At 40.2% G+C, this 22,131-nt stretch overlaps 1 protein-coding gene across 4 annotated transcripts in view; it reads left to right on the top strand.

The window, feature by feature from the left end:
- Positions 1-22,131, top strand: part of LOC114666192 (thyroid adenoma-associated protein homolog) — a 200,495-nt gene that overhangs the window by 140,790 nt on the left and 37,574 nt on the right. For all 4 annotated transcript variants that reach the window (XM_028820955.2, XM_051919539.1, XM_051919538.1 and 1 more), the window contains exons 25-28: positions 125-247; positions 4,988-5,079; positions 16,531-16,620; positions 16,864-16,977. In XM_028820955.2, coding sequence (XP_028676788.2) covers positions 125-247; positions 4,988-5,079; positions 16,531-16,620; positions 16,864-16,977 — 419 coding nt within the window. The remainder of the gene's footprint in view (positions 1-124; positions 248-4,987; positions 5,080-16,530; positions 16,621-16,863; positions 16,978-22,131) is intronic.

Genomic DNA, 22,131 nt, shown 5'->3' with positions numbered 1-22,131 from the left:
CCTTCACTCTAAATTGTGTGCTATATTTCACTCTTATATGCTTTTGTGGAAAGGGGAAACATGATTTTTCACTAGCATGTAATGCTTATCTGACTTCCTCTCTAACTATTTTATATCTCTGCAGGTCCATGCAATGAATATTCTCCGAGCTCTTTTCCGGGACACACGGCTTGGGGAAAACATTGTGCCATACATTGTGGATGGGATGAAAGCAGCAATACTGGGCTTCACATCACCTGTTTGGGCTGTGAGTCTTTTTTTTCTAGGATTCCATTGATTAATGCAAATGTGTTGCCAGAGCTTAGCATCTTCTGGTTTTAAAAGGTTGTGCCCTAGTTGATTCCATATAGATAGTTATGGCTGTAATCAGATGCTGAAGGTGATAGTAGTTTTTTTTTACATTGTTGAAATCCAACTGTCTGTCAGATAAGAAAGAAACAAAGCACACTGTTTAACTTCACTCTAGCAGCCAGGTTCAGCTTATTTATCCATTATAATGCACTAATCACACACTCCAAGAAATTTCTGGGCCTCTCCCTACTTTATTGATTGCTTTCCTCACTCAGCCATTGATTGATAAAAGTGATCAGTGAACCAAGCCTTAAAGGGTAAGTTGTGTATTTTTGAAGTCAGTTATTTCTTCATAAACATACATGCATTTGCCATGCAAAACTGTGTTCTAAAGTTAAGCGTTTTTTATAAATTAAAAAAAAAAACAATCTTGCCCACACTAGCACTTTACAGTAGAGACTACTATATGAAGTATGGGGAGAAAAGCTTAAAAACTTACCAAATAATGTCCATTTTTCAAGCTAAGACAGTTATCGAGTATTGATCGGTGTCTTGCGATTACACAAACATTGTAAGGAAGTTACACCATGCAATTTTTGAGGGAAAAAAAAACACCAATATTCTGAGATTCTGCCATTCTAATAGAAGCCAGCTATGCATGATAGGCTGGCACTTAAATCTTCCTGTGCAACAACCTTTCACCCGAAACCACCTAAGGTGCCTGTTTTTCTCTTGATAGCCCAAATCACAGTAAACGTTTCATGCCATGTGGTTGGTTTTGTTTTGATTTTCTTCCATATTTACATGAGAACTCACACATGTTAATAGAAAACATATCCTTACCTTGAGAAAAACAGTACCAGGAATAACCAGGTGATAAAATGACTATTTCCAGATCCCTTTTGTTGTCACAAACATGTGTCGGAAACGCAGAAAGCATGGTTTCATATATCGGAGCTTTTGTCACTTTATTAAGTTTTTAATCTTTTGTTTTCCAGTGGTGTAATGTTCACCATTACATAGAACCATTGCTGGCAAGATATTTTTTTTTTATTTATATAGGTTGCATAACTTTAGAACACAATTTTGCATGGCAAATGCATGTGTACCATGTTTGTGAAGAAATAACTTTGACTTGACAAATACCAAATTTATCCTTTTACTGAGGTGGCTGGCAGAGAACTAGTGATGTCTCAATTAATCGGCCTGCAATCTAAATTAGCTGATTTTCACTACAAAAGACTCACTCGGTGATCAGTAAATTGTTTGATCACAAAAAAATGTTTTTTGTCAGCATCTAGTTTTCTAAGCTTTACAGTAATTTAGTTTTTTGTTGCAAACCTTCTGTAAAACTGAGAGCAGCAAGGCTGACTTTACCAGAGAGAGAGAAGACTGGAATATTAGCCTTTACATTAAAGAACGTGGAGTAATAAACTGAGGAGCCATCCTGTACAGTTAGACAAATAGCAAGAACAGCTGCTTTCTTGAATTCAGACCTTTTTATTTTGTCTTTTATTTAAAATGAGCACTGCTTGCCTGAGTTTGGGTGGTGAGCAAGCTTGTGTTTAGTACAGCACGGTAAAGAAGAATTTGAAATTGTTGCTTAGTAAACAATTGGCTTCTTAGCTTAAAAGCAAACTTTGTCTGTTTTTCTTGTAAGCTTGTTAAGCATGTTAGCCTTGTATCTTCTTGATAAACATCCTATGAAAATTTGATAGATTTGAAGCTATTTGTAAGGGTTTGTACAATGTTTATTATTTATTTGTGTGTGTCATACAGTAGACATTCTGGTAAGAAACAAGTACGGTGTAATTAAAATGGTAATCCATATTTATAATTACACCTCAACAATTAGTAATGTTTTGTTGGTACAATGTAAAAAAAAAAAACAAATATGTATAATGTGTATAGTAAGTGTATTTTGTAACATTAAAAAAGCTCAATTCTTCTTCTTCTTTCGGCTGCTCCCGTTAGGGGTCGCCACAGCGGATCATCTCCTTCCATATCTTCCTGTCTTCGTCATCTTGTTCTGTTACCCCCATCACCTCCATGTCCTCTCTCACCACATCCATAAACCTTTCTCTTAGGCCTTCCTCTTTTCCTCTTCCCTGGCAGCTCTATCCTTAGCACCCTTCTCCCAATATACCCAGCATCTCTTCTCTTCACTTGTCCAAACCAACGCAATCTCGCCTTTCTGACTTTGTCTCCCAACCGTCCAACCTGAGCTGACCCTCTAATGTCCTCGTTTCTAATCCTGTCCATCCTCATCACGCCCAGTGCAAATCTTAGCATCTTTAACTCTGCCACCTCCAGCTCTGTCTCCTGTTTTCTGGTCAGTGCCACCGTCTCCAACCCATATAACATAGCTGGTCTCACTACCGTCCTGTAGACCTTCCCTTTCATTCTTGCTGATACCCGTCTGTCACAAATCACTCCTGACACTCTTCTCCACTCACTCCACCCTGCCTGCACTCTAATGATTAGAAATTATTAAAAACCTATAAATGCATGTACATCTTCATTTAATGTAAATATACATGCCAATCTCTCTATTATAAAAAAAAATCTTGGAAGGGAGACAAGACGTGACGTGATCTTCATGGAAGACAATTTGACGTCCTGCGAGAGACACTTTAATGTCACGCGAGACCAGGCAGTGAGACAACATTTAAAACAAAACAACCAAACTACCCACTAACAACGTGAGCAGCAGAGATGCAAATTGACAAAAGGACAGCTGCTGTACAGGCTTTTAAATGATCGACGTGCAGCGCGACAAGCAGAATACGCAACAAGCCAGCAGATAATCCAACCGCTTCTCCGTAGCATGCGTTCTGCTGCCCCGCCCTTCACAATGCGAGCAGCGTTATACATCCTACGAGAAAGAGATTTAACCATGAGATTTAAAGTAAAAGTGACAATAATGCATACGTAACAATTCCCATGAAAATAACAATCTCTTTAAATTGTATATCCTGTAAACCAAACCTGGGGGTGGGCGAGCGTAGCGAGCAGGGGGCGGAGCCACCTAGTATCAAGTAATTAAATCAGTTTGTAAGAATACAGTGGAACCTCTGGTCACGAGCATAATTTGTTCCAAAACTCTGGTCGCAACCCAAACTAATTGCCCCCATAAGATTGTATGTAAATACAATTAATCCGTTCCAGACCATACGAACTGTATGTAAATATTTTTTTTTTTTTTTAAAGATTTTTAAGCACAAAAATAGTTAATTATACCATAGAATGCACAGTGTAATAGTAAAAACATTGAATAACACTGAGAAAACCTTGAACAACGGAGAAAACTAACATTGCAAGAGTTCACGCTACAGCTTTACAAACCGCTCGCTGTAAACACTTTTTTTTTAATGAGTTTTAAGCACAGGGGAAAAAATGAAAATTTGAAAAATCCTTAATTTATACAAAAACTAACCATAAACAACCAAGAAAACTAACCTTGCATGAGGTTAATAATTTCTTTCTTTAATTCGATTTCAATTTCTTCGAACCTTTCTTCTCACCAACACTACCACTTCTTCACTTGCTTAGAGGCCATGGTTAATTGCAAAATTAATGCAAAAGCACATGAAATAGAGCACAGAGTTCACAGCGAATGCATGCATGTCTGACCGAGAACAATGTACAGGGAGAGACTGAACACGTGTGGAAATCATTGGCGCGTACAAACCGGAAGGGAAACTGGCTGGCTGTCAGTGTTTTTGTTCGCCACCCGAGTGTGTGGTTGTGTGGCGAACTTTTTGATCGTAACCCGATTTGTACGTGTTCCGAAACATTCGTAACCAGAGGTTTTACTGTATATGTACTGTATATTTTTGTTCGACAATTTTTTTAAAATAAATTAAGTTTTGTTTCAGATAAATACATTACTGAAGAAATTAAACCAATTGCCAGCTTGTAATAAGCATTTTTTTATTTATCCTGTATATATTAAAGATACATATTTTTAATTGAAAAAGTATTTTAAGGGAATTTTATTTATTTTTGTATTTTTATGGTCACTGAACAATAAGCCTACAGAATTTTATTTTTGTTAATGTTCAGGAAACACCTGTGGTCTATAGTTTAATTATTAAAATACCAAAGTTAACACTTTAATATAGAACACCAGGCTTCCATGTGTCTGGCTTAGGATAAAAAAAATTTATGAAGGGATTAAGAAAATTTCAGTAACAGAATCAAACAATTTGGTGATGGGTATTGGCCCTAAAAAACCTGAGCGGAGCATCCCTACAGAAAACTCAGTCTTGGTGAAGTGTCTGATTATGACAATAGCTGATACTTTTAACTAGTTAAATGACTTATGGACTTCTCTCCATTTATGCTACACAGTGTCATGTGTACTTTTATATGAAATAGTATCTGCAGTCTAAAGGTAAAAGTAATGTATGAAGTAAACTACATTATGTCCTTTTTTAACCAGTAAGGTGTGCTATTGTCCAGCTTAGAAAGTTAAGGTGAGAATGTGCTGTTTCTTTTGTTAGGTATGGTGTTGTTACTGTGCACCATTAAATTTGTATGTTCTGATAGTGGGAAATGATGCCATAACATTGATAAAATAACAGTACTCACTAAAGGATTGTGATGGCTGATCTGGAGCCCGCAGCTATAGACTTTTATGTACCGTGTTTTAGTATTTGGTGTATTTTCAAATTTGTTATTTTTTTTTGGATAGGTGAGGAATTCTGCAACTCTTCTATTCAGTGCTGTAATGACCAGGATGTTTGGAGTAAAAAAAGGAAAAGATGAATCTTCCAAGAAAAATAGGTCAGTGCAGAGCTGAGCAGAAGTGTCTCTCATTCGTAGGTTTATTGTGACACAAGGCAACAAAAAGTAAGAATGGTTATATTGTGAATTAAGAACGTTATTTATACAAAAGTGCATGTAAAGAGCCGAAGCAAATCAGTGGAATGACTATGGACACGTTTAAAAATTAAAGAACCAATGCTGACTAGTGAAATGACTCATAAATAGTAGCATTTACACTGGTGAATTGGGATCAAATACTGACGTTAACATTAAAACCTATTATTGAAATTACTGATTTACTACCACTTTTTCCTTGTATTCCTATGTGTACAGTGGTGTGAAAAACTATTTGCCCCCTTCCTGATTTCTTATTCTTTTGCATGTTTGTCACACAAAATGTTTCTGATCATCAAACACATTTAACCATTAGTCAAATATAACACAAGTAAACACAAAATGCAGTTTGTAAATGGTGGTTTTTATTATTTAGGGAGAAAAAAAAATCCAAACCTACATGGCCCTGTGTGAAAAAGTAATTGCCCCCTGAACCTAATAACTGGTTGGGCCACCCTTAGCAGCAATAACTGCAATCAAGCGTTTGCGATAACTTGCAATGAGTCTTTTACAGCGCTCTGGAGGAATTTTGGCCCACTCATCTTTGCAAAATTGTTGTAATTCAGCTTTATTTGAGGGTTTTCTAGCATGAACCGCCTTTTTAAGGTCATGCCATAGCATCTCAATTGGATTCAGGTCAGGACTTTGACTAGGCCACTCCAAAGTCTTCATTTTGTTTTTCTTCAGCCATTCAGAGGTGGATTTGCTGGTGTGTTTTGGGTCATTGTCCTGTTGCAGCACCCAAGATCGCTTCAGCTTGAGTTGACGAACAGATGGCCGGACATTCTCCTTCAGGATTTTTTGGTAAACAGTAGAATTCATGGTTCCATCTATCACAGCAAGCCTTCCAGGTCCTGAAGCAGCAAAACAACCCCAGACCATCACACTACCACCACCATATTTTACTGTTGGTATGATGTTCTTTTCCTGAAATGCTGTGTTCCTTTTACGCCAGATGTAACGGGACATTTGCCTTCCAAAAAGTTCAACTTTTGACTCATCAGTCCACAAGGTATTTTCCCAAAAGTCTTGGCAATCATTGAGATGTTTCTTAGCAAAATTGAGACGAGCCCTAATGTTCTTTTTGCTTAACAGTGGTTTGCGTCTTGGAAATCTGCCATGCAGGCCGTTTTTGCCCAGTCTCTTTCTTATGGTGGAGTCGTGAACACTGACCTTAATTGAGGCAAGTGAGGCCTGCAGTTCTTTAGACGTTGTACTGGGGTCTTTTGTGACCTCTCGGATGAGTCGTCTCTGCGCTCTTGGGGTAATTTTGGTCGGCCGGCCACTCCTGGGAAGGTTCACCACTGTTCCATGTTTTTGCCATTTGTGGATAATGGCTCTCACTGTGGTTCGCTGGAGTCCCAAAGCTTTAGAAATGGCTTTATAACCTTTACCAGACTGATAGATCTCAATTACTTCTGTTCTCATTTGTTCCTGAATTTCTTTGGATCTTGGCATGATGTCTAGCTTTTGAGGTGCTTTTGGTCTACTTCTCTGTGTCAGGCAGCTCCTATTTAAGTGATTTCTTGATTGAAACAGGTGTGGCCGTAATCAGGCCTGGGGGTGGCTACGGAAATTGAACTCAGGTGTGATACACCACAGTTAGGTTATTTTTTAACAAGGGGGCAATTACTTTTTCACACAGGGCCATGTAGGTTTGGATTTTTTTTCTCCCTAAATAATAAACACCATCATTTAAAAACTGCATTTTGTGTTTACTTGTGTTATATTTGACTAATGGTTAAATGTGTTTGATGATCAGAAACATTTTGTGTGACAAACATGCAAAAGAATAAGAAATCAGGAAGGGGGCAAATAGTTTTTCACACCACTGTATGTGTGACAGGATTAAATGATTTCTTTCAGATAAAACAATAGGTTTATCTCTGGAAAGCAATAGTAAACTTTTGTTCAGTGCCTTTATGGGATTGTTTAGGCTGTGGTGTCTTTTCAAGTTTGCTTCATGGAAAATATGAATTATAGATACATGACATTTATGTAGAGTGCAGTCTGTTTTGGTGGAGTTCAGTAAACAGTTCCTTTTGAAAATTTTGAAACAAAATAAGAACTGACATCGCATACCTCTACAATGAGTAAAAGCAATGCATCTATGGAAGTGTGAAAAGCTTGTTGGGATGTGATTCAGCATACTGCCAGTTGTGCTGGACCAAATGTCACCACATCAGACTGATCAAAATCTATATGACCGTGTGACAAGGATTTCATCAGTAATGTCATATACAGTACTACCATTAGAATTTTATCAAGATAATATTTTGTCATTTAAGTAGGCCACCACATGATCTCATCTCTGCTGTGAAAGTTTTCTAATGAAAACAACCAGCATATAACGGGGTAGTCGATTAAATTGCACATCTTCAGTAGAAACACTAAAAACCACTACTGTGTTGTTATTTTTGTTTTTTTTTAAAAAGAGTATGTCTGTATTTTCCTGTAGCATTGGTAACAGGTTATGACAAAACCACAAGACATTTACCACAGTGACTAGAGAATGCATTTAAATTGTCAATCAGTTTGTCAGAGAATTCAGTAAACTATTTATTGTATGTGAATTAATAACACAGTAAAAGAAACAGTTTACATGAAAATAAACACCATCTTCACTTGCCTGAAATTTCTGCATAACACTTTCATTAGGAAGTGTTTGTAATGTAGTGATTGACCAGTTGTTCATCCTGCCACTGCCATTATACAATGTGCCTAACATTTCCAAACACCACAGATTTTCTGTCACCTTTCTGAATGTTCAATCCCTTTGAAATCCTAGTGTTCTGTAGGCCCCTGGGCATGGAAACCTCCTAATGTCTTCTATAGTACTTGACTTTTCCTGTGGGTGACATTGTAGTCTCATGCTGGCAAGGTTTACAGGAGAGAATAGTAACTTTTCAGGTTGTTTACTGTAGATTAATGTATGTTCCTGTGCTGCACTGTAAAAAATGTTAGTACATTTAATGGTAAAAATACTGTAAATGGTGAAATTAAAATACCTTTTCTGAAAAAAAGGAAAGTTACCTTATGTTCTACTGAAAACTACCTGTATATATTAAACAATGCATTTCGGTATTTTTCACAGCCGAGTTCTGTAAAATCGATATTTTTCTACCTTCAAAATATGCTACATACCGTTTACTGATACATTAGGTTGAAGAGAAGAGTGATCTTTCAGAAGGCAGCTGAGGTCTCCCTTTGTTCTACATTTTTGTTTTTCTTGATACTGATGAATTTACCCAAATCTGCACGGTGAGGTTCTCCTATTTCTGTGTAACCTGATCGGTATTTATGTTCATTTTTATTATATTAGGGTCATATCTGCATAGTTAATTCACAACGGAGTCTGTAAAATATGGTAATTGGTTAATGATACAGACGGCTTGAGTTTTGTTTGCTGTCTGTGATGTTTTAAAAATAAGACCTTTAAAACTGTTCAGAATAAAATGGCCTGATACCCAATGAACAATTCATCTCTATTCTTTCGCTTTGCACATGTGCACTCTAAGTTATATTGACACATAAAGAGACACACTATTTATTAGAAACATACGGTTCAGTAGACTTCGTAATGGACAGGTGTCTTTCATCTAACCTTCCAATACTGAAGAAAAAGAATTTCTGCTGCTGTGGTAGTCTTTCTGTTGTTGATTATGTAAGAGTTTCTCCTGTTAGTTTACCAGAATTCTTCTTCTTCTTTCGGCTGCTCCTGTTAGGGGTCGCCATAGCGGATCATCTTCTTCCATATCTTTCTGTCCTCTGTATCTTGTTCTAACAAGGATTTCCAGGATGTAAACTTAAAATATTTTCCATGTTGGCCACTAATGGGATTTCCAGGTGTAAATCGTTGGTGGTGCTTTTCGTTAACTAATGAGTGCTGTCTGCAAATTACAAGTGGAAAACCATAAAAGTATTAGTAATAATAATTCTTTACATTTACATAGTTATTTTCTTATAGCACGTTTCTCACTACTCAAAGAACTTTACACAGTAAGTGAAGAGCCACTTCAACCACTACCGATGGGCAGCATTCAACTGGATGATGAAATGGCAGCCATTATTGCATCAATACATTCGCTGCAAATTAGCTGTTAGGTGGTGAAGAGGTGTGAGAGAGAATTAGCCAATTAGAGACAGGGGAATGACCAGGCCATGGTTGCAATTCAGTTAGGACATCAGCATACTCTTTACGAAAGTCAAAAACTAGGTTTTATGTCTCATCTGAAGGATGGTGCCATTTTTACAGCACAGTGTCCCCATCACTGCACTAGGGCATTGGGGTTCACATTAAACCTCAGGGTAAGCGCCCCCTGCTGGCCTCACCAACACCTCTTATAGCAGCAACCCAAGATTTTCCTGGTTGTTCTCCCATCCAAGTGCTGGCCGAGCCCAAACATGCTTAGCTTCAGGTGGATTATCTATTTTGAAGTGAAGTATAATATTTAGGCAATTATCAGGTAATAAACATAGTTACCGTAAGTAGTCTTTATCTATGCTCCTTTTTAGGTGTGTGACAATACCAATTTCTGGATTTGTTTTTATTTGAAGCCACTTGTCATCATATTACTGTGTGGTTAGTTCATAATCATTTTGCTTCGCATTACAAAATGTTACCTCACCCACCATATCCAAATCATTCTAAAGGAACTTCATGGATGTTGTACTCTTTAATAATAATACAGGAAAATATTTTTGAAGTGTAACTCAAGAGTAAGCATATATACAAATTGTTTCAGACGGACTAAATGTTCAAAAATTAATCAGAAGTTGTATGTGACCAGCATTAACCTTTATCTATGGAGAAGCAATAGGAACATGCACAACTAAACAGTCTGTTAATATACAGCAACAAAATGTAGAAGAGAGAAGCCCACGTTTTATTAAAAACATTTTTAATTGTATAGGTTTCTCTTAATGTAGGCATTTTACCGCTTGAGGTTTGGAGCTGTTAAAAGGGGTACTTCCTGGTAGTTGCTGGTTTGTCCCCAGACTTTCCAAGGGTACACCCTTGTTCAGAGTAAATCCCACTCCTTACCCCTCCAAACCCCACCTCCTCTCAGTGGTCTAAAATTTTGTACACCGGCACATCTGTTTTATCAGCACAGATTTTGAATAGCCAACTTCTAGCAAACTAACTAGGTATGAAAATAATTGGCTGTGAAAGAGGAAAATTGTCATGGTGTTCTGCATATAACAACATCATTCTGAATTAGACCAGATAGATAGATGCATACACACACTTTTTCTTTCTCTTTCTTTATTAATCCAAAGGGGAAATTCACAAAAATTTCAGCTTGTAAAAATCCATGCCCACGTTGTAAAAGTGTGTCCAGGGAACAAATCCTCATAAAGTGATAGGAGTGATCAATAAATAAAAATAAAAGTAGAAAAGTACACATACAGTCATACACTGAGCTGCTGAAAAGGCTGCCACTGTTGACGGCGCCGGAACTGACTAAGACCTTAGTAAGAATTATTGTATTTATTTCCAAAACCTAATTTATTCTGACAGTTTTTATTTGATATAAAACAATAATTCCTACTGCATTAGAGTCAATAAACCAATAAATAAAAGCTCTGATATATATTTATTATAAGGAAGACCTGCTTTTTATGTACTTTGTAAAAGGGAACAGCCCGGACACAGACAGGCAGACACGTTGCAGTCCATCACCACACGTTTATTTACACTTCTACTATATACAACAGTCTATGTGCACCACACAACAAACCCCCACCTTCTCCCAAAGTCCAGGCTTCCAGCAGCCACTTTCTTCTCCTCATAAACACAACACTCAGGGCCTCTCCTTGCCGCCTCCTCTGACCTCGTCCACCTCCTCACCCGACTCCAGCCTTGATTGCAGGGCGGCGGCTCCTTAAATAGGTAGCTGGGTGCGGCTCGCAATCAGCCACATGACTCCCCCGCTAGCTGAGACCTCCTGGGACCAGTGAACCATTCCGGGAGGACGGGAACCCCTCGGCGGCAAGCCGACACACTGTAGCCTAGGGCCCGATCCTGTCAATACAAGAGAAAAACAAGGGCGGAGGCATTGCCCTGACGCAGCCCCTCGGCTCGTCCTCAGCTGGGCCAACGCTCTCGGCCCCGATCGGCGCCCCGATGCTCCCTTTCTCGGCTTCCCAGCCCGAGCAGTCCGTGCTCCCCGCCACGGAATCACCAGTGGGATCACGCTCTGTTTCCACCTCTCCAGCTGCGGGATTCTCCTCTGCCTCCGCAGAGGACGGCCCTTTGAGGAACGCGCGCACCCAGCAGCGCATCCTCCCCTGTCGGAGGAACTGGCTTCCCCAAGCCGCTTCCTCCTCTTAATTTGGGACGCCACAGCGGTTCGGATCTGCCCATTGTAAGAGGGCAGACCCAGCCTCGCTGGCGTCCGGAGCTTAACGGGGTCGGTCTCCCTTACCTGCCCCGCTGTGCCTCTCCGTCCATGAGCTCCTGCAGTGCGTCGATCCTCCTGCCTCGGCTCTCGCTCGCACGCCACTGCCATCCCTCCTGACACCTGCGTCTCCGCCCGGAGGGCGCATCGCTCGGCCGGCAGAGATAGCACGCGCTGGATCTCATACTGCAGCTCCTGCAGTATCGCTGCCAAAGAGGAAGAGACAGTCGTCGGTGTGCTTACCTTCTGGGCGGCGTCACTCGCCGACTGCTCTCCGTGGGCTCTTCCCTGCAGCCCATTCGGGTTTCTTCTCGGCACGAGACGGACATTCCCAGCTCCCGCCTCTGACCAATCGTTGGCGGGAGGACAGGACACGCTGCCCGATCCCGTGCCTGCTACGAGGAGGGACCTTCGGTCTGCGGCCTCCTCGCCCACATTCCACACTCGAGGGTGAGGTTCTGGGTAGCTCCTCGGCTGCTGCGGCTGCAGCATCTCCTTCCCGGCAGCTCTCCTAGCTGCCGCCGCGCTCCCTAGCTGCCCCTGAAACACAAAAAAGTCCAACAGCGGACCTCCCGTGGTCCGCGACACTCCCGGTATGTGCAGGGTTGGGTGCACGCCGCCCCTGCGGCACGTGGGCGAGTTTGCCTGCTGTGCCGGGCCTTCCACAGTCAATTTGTTGAATGCAGGTCCGCACCTTGTGCCAGGTGCAGCCTCCTGCCGACTACGCCACTGTAGAAGGGTACAGCCCGGACACAGACAGGCAGACACATTGCAGTCCATCACCACACGTTTATTTACACTTCTACTATATACAACAGTCTCTATGTGCACCACACAACAAACCCCCACCTTCTCCCAAAGTCCAGGCTTCCAGCAGCCACTTTCTTCTCCTCATAAACACAACACTCAGGGCCTCTCCTTGCCGCCTCCTCTGACCTCGTCCACCTCCTCACCCAACTCCAGCCTTGATTGCAGGGCGGCGGCTCCTTAAATAGGTAGCTGGGTGCGGCTCGCAATCAGCCACCTGCCACAACTTGTATAATTAAGGGTCATCATCTACCTTATAAATGAAAATTGAAAGCAACAATCAGTTATTGTATACTTACTAATACTGGGTAGGGACTCCTTCTTCTCTCAAAACAGCCTTGATTATTTGTGGCATGGATTTCACAAGATGTTGGAAACACTCCTTTGAGATTCTGGTCCATGTTGACATGATTGTATCATGCAATTTCTGACGACTTGTGTGTAGTAAATTCATGCTGCATGTGTCCTGGTCTACTACATTGCAAAGGTGTTCCATTGGATTCAGGTCCAATGACTGGGAAAACCACTGAAGAACACTGAACTCATTGTCTTGTTCATAAAACTAGTTTACAATGACTTTTGCTTTGTGATATGGTGCATTGTCGTGCTTGAAGTAGCCATTAGAAGATGGCTAAATTGTGGCCATGAAGGGATGCATATGATTAGCAACAATGCTTTTGTCGTGGCATTCTAACAATGATTGACTGCTGTTAATGGGCCTAGAAAACATTCCCCACATCATTACACTACAACCACCAGTCTGGACTGTTGACACAAGGGTAGGTTAGGTACATGAATTCATACTGTTGGAGTCACATTCTGACCCTAACGTGTGTGCCTCAACAGAAATCAAGATTTATCAGACCAAGCTGCATTTTTATATTCTTTAGCTGTCCCGTTTTGGTGAACCTGTGCCCACTGCAGCCCCAGCTTTCTTTTCTTGGCTGACAAGATTGGAACTGATGTGGTCTTCTGCTGCAGTTACTGATCCACCTCAGGGAAAGATGTGCATTTTGAGAAGGTTTTCTGCTCACCATAGTTGTACAGAGTGGTTATGTGAATTACCATAACCTTTCTGTCAGCAAGAATCAGTCTGGCCATTCTGTTCAGACTTGTGTCATCAATTAGGTGTTTCCATCCGCAGAACTGCCAGTCACTTGATGTTTTTTTCGTTTTTGCACCATTTTGTGTAAAATCTAGAGACTGTTGTGCATGAAAATTACAGGAGATCTGCAGTTACAGAAATTTTCAAACTAGCCGATCTGGCACCAACAATCATGCCATGACCAAAATGACTGAGATCACATTTTTCCCCTATTCTGGTATTTAATGTTAACAATAACTGAAGCTCCTGAGCTGTATCTCCCTGATTTTGTGCTGCCGCCACATGATTATCTGTTTTGAGAAATGCATGGATAGCAGGTGTATAGGTGTTCCTAATAATTTGTTAAGTATATGTGTGTGTATATATGTATGTATATGTGTGTTTGTGATATATCCATATTACTAACCGAGAATTGTAAACCGGATATGGACGCAGGTACATGGCATGCCCATGGACGCAGGAGACATAGTGCGCAGGCGCCGACAGCGAGCGAAGTCTGATCCACCGAGAATGAAGGAGTCACAGCTCAGAAACGAAGGAGCTCAACTAACGTAAATAAGAAATGAGGCAACGCACCCATAGGTAATGACACAGCCACACAATAAAGAGGATTCAGCCCACTGCCCCAGAGTGAAACGAGAAATACTACGGAGTCCACAAAGGTCCACAACACACAGCATAATTAAACCCGAGATAGATAGTACGGAAAGCGCAGTTGCCTACAACACGCTTCTGAACCATAGCTAACCATCGCAAGCGAATTCTGATACACCAGCAAAACCGAAAGAGCTCAACTAACGGAAATACGAAATGAAGCAACGACCACAGACAATATGGAACCCTAATCGTCCACACCACACAGCATAGTCAAACCCGACATAGTACGGAAGGTGCGGGCGCCTACAACGCGCGTCTAACACACCGCAGGCAAACCCCCGAGATGGTACAGAAGTCCCAGAGATACGGACTCCACAGCATATGTGAATCACATTACAGTAATACAATAATATGAGTACTCACAGACAAAACAAACACAAGAGGCTTCGGCGTCGTGCCCCACAATCAAACCGGAGAGAGTACGGCGTCCCCAAACGTCCACAAAACACAGCATAGTCAAACCCGAGATAGTACGGAGGACGCATGCGCCTGCAACGACAACCACATAAAACACACACACGGCACCGGAGGTATAATATTAATAAACGAACGCTCTGTATTACACAGACAGAATCCCCAAACGTCCAGAGTACACAGCATATGTGAAGCACATTACAGTGATACATTACTAACAGTACAACCACAGAACACACAGACACGAGACCTGATGGACTGTACACGTCCACACTACACAGCATAGTCAGACCCGACATAGTACGGAAGGTGCAGGCGCGTACAATGCACTTCTAAAACACTGCAAGCAAAAACCCAGGATAGTACAGACGCCCCAAAGATCCGGACTCCATAGCATATGTGAATCACATTACAGTAATACAATATTATAAGTACTCACGGAAGTAACACACACAAGAGGCCTCGGCGTCCCGCCCTACAGTCAAACCAGAGAAAGTACGGAGGCCCCAAACGTCCACAAACCACAGCATAGTCAAACCCGACATAATACGAAGGGCGCATGCGCCTACAACGACAACCACAGAGAACACACACACGACACCACACGTCCACACTACACAGCATAGTCAGACCCGACATAGTACGGAAGGTGCAGGCGCCTACAACGCACTTCTAAAACACCGCAAACAAAAACCCAGGATAGTACAGACTCCCCCAGAGAAAGTACGAAGGCCCCAAACGTCCACAAACCACAGCATAGTCAAACCTGACATAATATGGAGGGCGCATGCGCCTACAACGACAACCACAGAGAACACATACACGATACCACAGGTATAATATGAATAAACGAACGCTCCATATTACACGGACAGAATCCCCAAACGTCCAGAGTACACAGCATATGTGAAGCACATTACAGTGATACATTACTAACAGTACAACCACAGAACACACAGACATGAGACCTGATGGAGGAATACGGAACCGTACACGTCCACACTACACAGCATAGTCAGACCCGACATAGTACGGAAGGTGCAGGCGCCTACAACGCACTTCTAAAACACCGCAAGCAAAAACCCAGGATAGTACAGACGCCCCCAGAGAAAGTATGGAGGCCCCAAACGTCCACAAACCACAGCATACTCAATCCCGACATAATATGGAGGGCGCATGCGCCTACAACGACAACTACAGAGAACACATACACGATACCACAGGTATAATATGAATAAACGAACGCTCCGTATTATACGGACGGAATCCCCAAACGTCCAAACTACACAGCATATGTTAAGCACATTGCAGTGATACATTATTAATGGTTGCTAACGATACTGTTCACTTAAACGATGCCAATCTCCCATTACAGCAGCATTTGCCATAACAATCAACAAATCCCAAAGACAGACCATGGACAGAGTCAGCCTTTACCTCTCTGAGCCTGTATTTAGACATGGACAACTTTATGTTGCCATCTCAAGAGTTCGGCATTCATGTAACGTTAACGTTAAGATTATAATAACCACTCCAGTATATCTCATGCATAGATCTGCACATCTATACCTACATAACATAACAATTACACTGCTATTGTCATTTACATATCTTACATAGACCTACAGATATCGTGGCACTGAACATAATACATATGTGACAATTACCAAGACAGACAATAATCTCTATCGGATGTATTTCGTGTTACCCAAGACCAGGGGTTGGCAAGCGAAGCAAGCAGGGGGCGGAGGCCCCTAATGTATATATAAATGAGAAGTGAAGCAAAATTACACCTTATCAGATGATACCATCCTTAATGTTGTGTTGTCATCATGATGGATGGTAGTCTGAGCACTAAGTGATTTGTATCTCATGAGTACATTTTGTTATATACTGTAGTACCAATAGCGTTGTAGTTAATAGAAGTTCATTTGACCCATCTCACAGTCTACTTTTCCTCCCCTACAACAGGATGACAGGCCGTGAATTTTTCAGCAGATACCCAGCACTATACCCTTTTCTACTTAACTGCTTGGAGGCTGCCTCTGAAGAAAACCAAAGGTGAGTTTCAGTGTCAAGGAGCATTTGATTTCAGTGCTGGTGTCTACAAAGGGATGGTTTCACAGATCTGCTTGTTGGAGTCAATGGAAAGAGGAGGTTCGCTCTCTTTGTATCAGAACTAAGGCAGCTGTTAAAAGAAGATGATTGTCATGATGTTGCTGTTAGTATGAGGCACTGGTGTTCTTAACTACTTACCTTTAGACAACCTTAATTCTTACATGGCCATTATTTTTACCTCCAAAGGCTGCATCCTAACCTTTTTCTCCTGCTGCTCATCCTTGGCCGACTCTATCCCTCCCCAATGGATGGAAGCTATTCTACACTGAGCCTGGCACCTTTCGTTCCTCTTATCATCAGGTATGTAACTGCTACCAAGCACAGAGTGGAGATATGAGCTGCATTTGAGGGAATGGTGGTGCAGGGATATAAGGAATTTAAAAAAAAAAGAAAAAGCTAGCAACAAGTTCTGGCCATGTGTGCTTTGCATTTCAGCAGCAATGACAAGTTTGTCTTCAGAAGCACACAGATAGACTTTTATGTAAAAAAATAAATGCATTACACTGATCAACTTCATCAAATCCTATCATGTGAAGCCTAAAAACAAAGTGGGTTGATTTAAGAACATTTATGTTGGGTAGAATGCCCAGTGGGGGGTGAGTGGTCTTTTAGCCTTGGAACCCCTGCAGATTTGGTTTTTTCTCCATCCTAACTGCAGTTTTTTTTTGTGTGTGTGTGTGTCTGTTTTTTTCTGTCCCCCCGGTCATCTCTCCTTACCTTTTCACTTTTATTACATACTAGCAAAATACCCGCGCTTCGCAGCGGAGAAGTAGTGTGTTAAAAGAGGTTATGAAAAAAAAAAAGGAAACCTTTTAAAAATAACGTAACATGATTGTCAATGTAATTGTGTTGTCATTGTTATGAGTGTTGCTGTCTTTTATATATATAATATACACACACACACACACACACATAAACATATATATACATATACATATATATACATATCTACATATACACATATCTACATATACATACGTATATACACATATACACATCCACATAAACATATATATATACATATACAAATTTACATATCTACATATATATATATAAATATAGACATACATATATACATACATACATTCACATATATATATATATATATATATATATATATATATATATATATATATATATATATATACTGTATATATACATATCTACTTATTGGCTCCTGTATTTAGGATATAGCGGGTTGGATAATGGACGGATGGACATCTGTATGCATAGCCGTATTTGCCCATTTTCGTTTTTTTTCTTTGTTCAGTAATATTTCAGTAAACCCGGAGCTTGTCAGTTCAAATCCTGGTACTGACACCACTGTGTGACCCTGAGGAAGTCACTTCACCTGCCTGTGCTGCAAAAAACAAAAGTAATGTAACAAATTGTACCTCAGATGTTGTAAGTTGGTGGAATAAAGGCATAAGTAAAATAGATAAATATGTGTTATACACATAGGAAGTATTCATTTATTTTCAGTTAAGTCATCTGCAGCAAACTTTTATAAATGAGGGTTTCTCATTTTTAGATAGTGCAAACTGTTTCTTGTTCATTGACGTTTTCTCTTGGAGAGCTTTTTTCATTTCATTGAAAATGAAAGCAGCAGCTGCCAAAATATGTAGCTTTCTTATTAATTTTTCAACATTGTGTAAAATAAATGTATAAAGTAACATAAAAGGTTTAAATACTGGTTATCCTTTTACACTAAAATATTACTAAAGAGATACAAAAAAAGTAAAATGGATATGTTCTTTTTCTTTAAGGAGATTAAATATTACTGAAGAAAGAGAAAAAAAAATTAAACAGCCAAATGGGGCTATGCATACGAAGTTAAAAGGTTTACATAAAACAGAAATATATATTTTATTTTTACTTGCTTAACTTGTGGAGGGTGTATCCTGTAGCAAAGCCCTAACTTTTTTCGTGAAAGCCCGTTTCAGTAAATAAGTCTTAAAAAACGTGTAAAGATATTGGCAATAAGCTAAGCAAACCCAGGAAGACATGGAATCGTTTAAATCAAGTATCATTACATCTTCCTTTCTTAAAGAGAAGTAAGGCACTACTTATAAGCTTACATATTTATATATAGACATACATACACATATATATATATCTATATCCGAAGCCGTGCAAGCACACTCTTGAGAATGCAACGTATAGTTGTACAGAAGAAAAGCAATCTTGCCTCAAATGAATGGCAACCTTTTGTAGGTCTATGAACTTAATTTAAACTTTAGGTTTACACGGTGCTTTCTTTCCGAAGTACCTGCACTCATGAATATGTCTGTATGTGTCAGTCAGTCAAATCCACGCGCTTCGCACCGGCGAAGTACCGCTTTTAAATTATTAAAATAAAACCTTTTTAAATTGAGGGAAAATATACTAATAACAGTTTGTTAAGGATCTGTTTTTTTGTGAAGCTGCCTTTACTCGAGTGATCACTTCGACCTGACTTGGTGGCCAACCATAAGCGTTACCTGGAAGTAACCACCCATACAATCAGATTGTGAATCAGACTACGAATGCCGTGAATGTAATTACACACTCACTGCACTTGCTTACGGTAATCGAACCTCGGACGTCAGCGCTAGAGGGGCTTAGCAGCGGTGAAGTATTGCTTTTAAATTTTAATTAAGAACAAAAGAAAACCTCAGAGGTTCGATTCCCGTAAGGGAGTGAAGTGACTGGCCGGTTACCTACCAGGTAACGGTCATGGTTGGACAGCAAGTGACGTAACATCAGCCACGGTGCCTTCAGTTGTGAGAAGCAGATCATAGAATGATTGAAAATAGTTTTGCATTTACCTTCTTAGTAAAAGGCGAGCTTTTAAGCCTGACAAATCACGCAGTAAATGCACACGATTAATTGCACATGTGTTAATATGTATGGTTACACAGTATTAAAAGACAGTGAACAACGTGAATCACCTTTGTTCCCGCGTTTGATAAAAGGCGAGCTTTTAAGCCTGAGAAATCACCCCGTAAATGCACACGTTTAATTGCACATGTGTTAATATGTATGCTTACACAGTATTAAAAGACACTCAAAAATTAACGTCATTTACCATCAACCACGGTGCCTTCAGTTGTGAGAAGCAGATCATAGAATGACTGAAAATAGTTTTGCATTTACCTTTTTAGTAAAAGGCGAGCTTTTAAGCCTGAGAAATCACCCCGTAAATGCACACGTTTAATAGCACATGTGTTAATATGTATGGTTACACAGTATTAAAAGACAGTGAACAACGTCAGTTACCTTTGTTCCCGCGCTTGATAAAAGGCGAGCTTTTAAGCCTGAGAAATCACCCCGTAAATGCACACGTTTAATTGCACATGTGTTAATATGTATGCTTACACAGTATTAAAAGCAGTGAAAAATTAACGTCATTTACCTTCGTTCCCACGTTTGACTCGTGCTGTAAATCTCTTCCTTGTTTTTAGTTCACGTGATTACGTAGGAGGCGTGATGACGCGATACGTGACTCCGCCTCCTCCATTAGAGCATATGGACAAAAAACATGTTCCAGTTATGACCATTACGCGTAGAATTTCGAATTGAAACCTGCCTAACTTTTGTAAGTAAGCTGTAAGGAATGAGCCTGCCAAATTTCAGCCTTCCACCTACATGGGAAGTTCGAGAATTAGTGATGAGTCAGTCAGTCAGTCAGTCAGTCAGTCAGTCAGTGAGTCAGTGAGGGCTTTGCCTTTTATTAATATGTATAGATTTTTAATACTGTTGCCTAATCTTAATTGTTTTTTTCCCCATGTAACTTTCACTTTGACTTTTTGTAACACACTTTGAGCTACATTTTTTGTATGAAAATATGGTATATACTGTAAATAAATGTTGTTGGTGATAATTCAAAAGTCAGTTCGATTGAGTTCTTACATAATCTGTGATGTGTGAAAGATCCTTACTTTTAGATGCCATTACTAATTCATTCAAGACCAGTACACAAGTTACAGAAGCAAGAGAGGATTTCATTGAGACCCTGTAGGAGTTGGCTGGCAAAGTGCATTGTTTCACTGAGTAGTATAGCAGATGGCACTGTCAAGCCACAGGTTGGTAGAGTAGTTATTGTCACATGTGCAGAGCATAGTTTGATAGTTTGATTCTTGTATTGCAGCTAGCATAGGCAAGATTTACTTGTTGTGAGTAATTGTGAATATTCTGAAAGGGAGATGGAAAAAAGGTTGAACGTTTTTGTGCAGACTACAGAGATTAAGGAAGGTTAGCCATGTGAGTATGTGTATAGTTATGACACCAAATAATTATTATAACAATATAATAAGGGTGGATGTGAAGTAAGTTTCCAGATCTGTAAAGCCCTTATCATAATAGTATTCCAAGCTCTCTTTAGTCACACTGTTTTAAAGACAAATACTAATCCATACTTCATTTTGGCAAATCTGTTGAGCACCACTAGTAAAATAATAAGAAAACACTTCATTAATTCTGTCAGAACTGTAAATGAGTAATTTGTGCATGTTGTAACTATTTTTTGACACTTTGAACAGCTATAACCTGGTATGAAAATGGTGGATTAAAACCTGTAAGTGCCTATGTAAAACAAGCTGCAGGCATTTTTATAAACAGAAATCGTGCTACAGTTGTTTGTGATTTTCATTTTGGTTTGCCAATAAGAGATTCTGATAGATCTCATTCAACCCATCCATATATTTCTTTTTGTGTTGAACCTAACTCTGTCATTGTTTTCTGATAATTTCTTAGCAAATCAAAATATTAGGAGTTGAGACAGTGAGTGTATTCAAGAAAATTAGGGGTTCCCAAGATGTTTAAAGAAATTAGGTCTGCTTACCACTCTAGTAGTTTATTAACTGTAAAGTTAAGACTAAGATGTGTAGTAAGTTCCATCTTTACCATGTCTCATTATTGACCCTGGCCAAGCCAGTTTTCCTTGACTGCATACGGGTAGGCTTCTACTCACTGCTTATCACTGAAGAGGTGGAAAAGCTAAAATTCTGGATTCAACCAAGCAAAGCTCATCTGACACTCTGAGATGCAGAACTTAGAATCTAATAATGAGTTCCCTTAGTCACCTGTAATCAACATTTTATTCAAGGTAGTTGCATGCGTGGTGGCACAGTGGTAGCGCTGCTGCCTCGCAGTAAGGAGACTTGGGTTCGCTTCCCGGGTCCTCCCTGCATGAAGTTTGCATGTTCTCCCCGTGTCTGCGTGGCTTTCCTCCCACAGTCTAAAGACATGCAGGTTAGGTACATTGTCCCTAGTGTGTGCTTGGTGTGTGTGCGCCCTGAAGTTTGTTCCTTCATTGTGCCCTGTGCTGGCTGGGATTGGCTCCGGCAGACCCCCCGTGACCCTGTGTTAGGATATAGCGGATTGTAAAATGACTGACTGACTGACAGTTGTATGCAGTACTTTCTGCCATGCTGGCTCAGTGCCTGATGTTAACATTATTACTGGGTGGACACT

This window comes from Erpetoichthys calabaricus, chromosome 15 (assembly GCF_900747795.2).
Source record: "Erpetoichthys calabaricus chromosome 15, fErpCal1.3, whole genome shotgun sequence".
Taxonomy (NCBI): domain Eukaryota; kingdom Metazoa; phylum Chordata; class Cladistia; order Polypteriformes; family Polypteridae; genus Erpetoichthys; species Erpetoichthys calabaricus.
The sequence above is the reverse complement of the archived record's forward strand: the minus strand, read 5'-3'. Positions and strand labels throughout refer to the sequence as shown.